This window comes from Otolemur garnettii, unplaced genomic scaffold (genome assembly GCF_000181295.1).
Source record: "Otolemur garnettii isolate 467f Iridium unplaced genomic scaffold, OtoGar3 scaffold00221, whole genome shotgun sequence".
Taxonomy (NCBI): domain Eukaryota; kingdom Metazoa; phylum Chordata; class Mammalia; order Primates; family Galagidae; genus Otolemur; species Otolemur garnettii.
In genome coordinates, this window is record NW_003852616.1 from 1,699,531 (window position 1) to 1,702,975 (window position 3,445).

The following is a 3,445-nucleotide window of genomic DNA, read 5'->3' on the forward strand; positions in this document are numbered from 1 at the left end:
CCCAGGAGTTGGAGGTTGCTGTGAGCTGTAATGCCACAGCACTCTACCCAGGGGGACAGCTTGAGGCTCTGTCTCAAAAAAAAAAAAAAAGAAAAAGAAAAAAGATACCAAGAAGGATGATGTAGCTAGTGTTGTGTATTAACTATGATTATTCACCTCCTTTACAATCTTCCTGCTGTTCAAGTATATATTACTAATATTCAGCATTATCTTCTATTTTTTTCATTAGAATAATCAAGTTCCATATGAATAAGGACAGAAAAATAAATTTATTTCAAAACCGTTTGTCATACAGTTTACAATTTAGCTACTGAATCTTTCTAAGGCTCTATGGTGTTCAATATACTCCCTGCTCCATTTTTATAGTAGCTTTTTATTTTTTATACCTATTATGCCATGAATTCATAGGGAATAGTTTCCAGCAGCTCAGGGTCCTTTCCACTGACTGTCACAGACAATGCTATACATATTAGGCCGTGAGTTCATAGAGAATCGATCTGAGCACCTTAAGCCCCTTTTCACTGGTTCTCAAAAAGTGTGCTATATCTATTATACCATGAATTCATAGGGACTGAGGTTCTAGCAGCTCAGGCCCCTTTCCATTGGTTCTCACAGAGTGAGCTTCCCTGGATGGAACAGGCTGGAGCTTTAGTTGAGCCCAGGTACCTTCCTCTTTGGCTTTCTTCTTTTTCTGATTATTTTCCTTCACGCATTTCAGGAAGCTGGCTCTTAGAGTGCTTAGTATGCTAATGCAAACATAAACCTCTTGGCAAGAATCTTGCCCTTAACTTGTTTGTTCACAACAATGCCAACAGCAGTCTGGTTCACTTTTCTAGCCGTGCCATGGTGACATCTGTGTGGCATCCTTTTTGAATAGTACCCACTCCTTTGATGTCTGTAAAATCACCTTTCTTGTAGATCTGTATGTACGTTGCCAAAGGAACAACTCTATGTTTTCTGAAAGGGCTAGGGTGCCTCTCCTCTTTCCCAGTGTGTTCATCATTTTGGTGAATTACTGGAGATGGCACCCCTGGCTGAAAGGAAGCTGTGGTATGCAATATGCTTTTCAACCAAGGAAAGAAAATGATGGTAGGTTTTCAAAACTTGACTGTTATAGTATAACAACATACAAATGAGGAACTCTGTTATTAAATTCATTTTATGCTAAGACAGGAGCTTGTACACAGAATTCGATCCAAGTCCTCAGAGGAGCAATGCCATACGTCATGAGAGTACACAATCATGAGTTCTCCATTTCTGGCTCTGGGTTCTATATACCATAATTCATATTTAATGCATTAAGAATACATGAATACTGAAACATCGACTAGGGAGCCTACCTAGAAGAAAAAGCGAATGTTGACAATGAAAAAGATTATTCCGAGGGAGTGTAGACAGAAATGCGTACCAGTCTGCGCTGGACTCTTTACATTGAAATCACTCTCACTGGTGAACTTACAGATTTAAAATAAAAGCATGAAGAAGGAAAAATAGAACAAAATTAGTTAACAACCTCTTTAGGATCTATTGCTAAGTTACGTAATAGAAGAGAGCAAAACAGAGCAAATACCTACACATAGACACTTTTGTACTTCCCATCTTTTCCAGTATTTGAGACCAGAACTTCATAACCATAGAGCTCTGGTACCGTAGTTTCATCTGTTTCACCATTCACAAAGCTGGAGGGTGGGGACCATGTAAGTACTACTGTCCTTGCCTGGATGTCTGAGGCCTGCAAAAACATAACATTTAAAAGGTCTTTGAAACAACTGTAGTGGAACATCTTACAGAATTTAAAGAATATGTTTATATGAAATGGCCCACAAATAGAAACCTACCCATTTCTAGATGAGATGTAATTTGTTGTGAAAAGGCAAATGGTTTCAACAAAAGTTTAAAGACCAATTCAGGCCATTAAAAATTGTTAGTGTAAACATCACATGTAGTCAAAAGAAAAGGAGAAAAAACTACTTATAACATTTGAATGGGTTCATTTCCTTAGCTTAGAAAGTGTTATTGCAATAAGACGATGACAAAAAACTCAAGAAAAAAATGAGCAAAGGTCACTGATAGTCCAAAGAAACATAAATATAAATGAACACATAAAATGGTGTGTAACTGGGTGGCGCCCGTAGCTCAGTGAGTAGGGCGCTGGCCACAAACACAGAGGCTGGCAGGTTTGAACCTAGTCAGGGCTGGCTAAAACAACAATGACAACTGCAACAACAATAGCAGAGCATTGTGGTGGGCACCTGTGGTCCCAGCTACTTGGGAGGGTGAGGCAAGAGAATCACTTAAGCCCAAGAGTTTGAGGTTGCGGTGAGCTGTGACACCATGCAACACCCTACCCAGCATGACAGCTTGAGACTCTGTCTCAAAAACAAACAAAAAAACAAACAAAAAACCCCCCAGTATTCATAATTAAATGAATGTAAATCAGAACAAGATGCCACTTTTTATCTACTAGACATGGGAAGATTAAAAAAACAATAATATTTAGTGTGTTGATGATTTCATTTATTTTTCTGTATTGAAGATTTAGAGAAATAGCACTCTCTTAAATGTGGCTGTGAATATATATGGGTACAATTCCTGTATGAGAAACTTGGGAACCATTCTAAAAATTTTACTTATTTATTTTGAGACGGAGCCTCAAGCTGTCCCTCTGGGTAGAGTGCCGTGGCATCACAGCTCACAGCAACCTCCAACTCCTGGGCTCACTCGAGTCTCCTGTCTCCGCCTCCCAAGTAGCTGGGACCACAGGCGCCCGCCACAACGCCCAGCTATTTTTTGGTTGCAGCCGTCATTGTTGTTTGGCAGGCCCAGGCTGGATTCGAACCCGCCACCTTAGGTGTATGTGGCTGGCGCCTTAGCCACTTGAGCCACAGGTGTGAAGCCTTTTTTTTTTTTAGCATAAAAATTTTAAATGTGTTTACTTTTTGATTTAGGAATTGTGCCTTAAGAAATATTTTTTCTAGGATTAATATCCTATAAACTTTCATAAATATATAAATATATGCACTTAAGAATGTTCACTGTTAATTGCAAAAAAAATTGACATACAAGGCATTGTGTCCCTAAATAATAGTAAAAAAAACATACAGCTCTTAACACATTATTATGCAGGTGTTCAAAAAAGGATCAGATACATATACAGGGTGGCCATAAAGTTCAGCACACTGTTGTAAATTGTACATAAACTTTACAGCCACTCTGTACATATGCTGATTGACATGTAAAGATTTCTTCAATACATTTTTTCTGTATAATAACAGAAAAAAGGAAGCTGGAAAGCAGTATATAAGGCTGGACAATTAAGCTTCAGAACTCATCTTTGAAGAAGTGCTGCATACCTCATTGCTGAGTATCACTCCAGTATGGTACATCACACAAGGTCTGATAATTCAGTCTGCAAGCTGATTCTAGAAAAATTGCTTTGAAGGGG

General features: G+C 38.7%; 1 protein-coding gene across 5 annotated transcripts in view; it reads right to left on the reverse strand.

Moving 5' to 3' along the window:
* The window catches only part of FNDC3A (fibronectin type III domain containing 3A), a 220,253-nt gene that overhangs the window by 60,716 nt on the left and 156,092 nt on the right, over positions 1–3,445 (reverse strand). For all 5 annotated transcript variants that reach the window (XM_023508068.1, XM_023508069.1, XM_023508067.1 and 2 more), the window contains one exon: positions 1,575–1,732. In XM_023508068.1, coding sequence (XP_023363836.1) covers positions 1,575–1,732 — 158 coding nt within the window. The remainder of the gene's footprint in view (positions 1–1,574; positions 1,733–3,445) is intronic.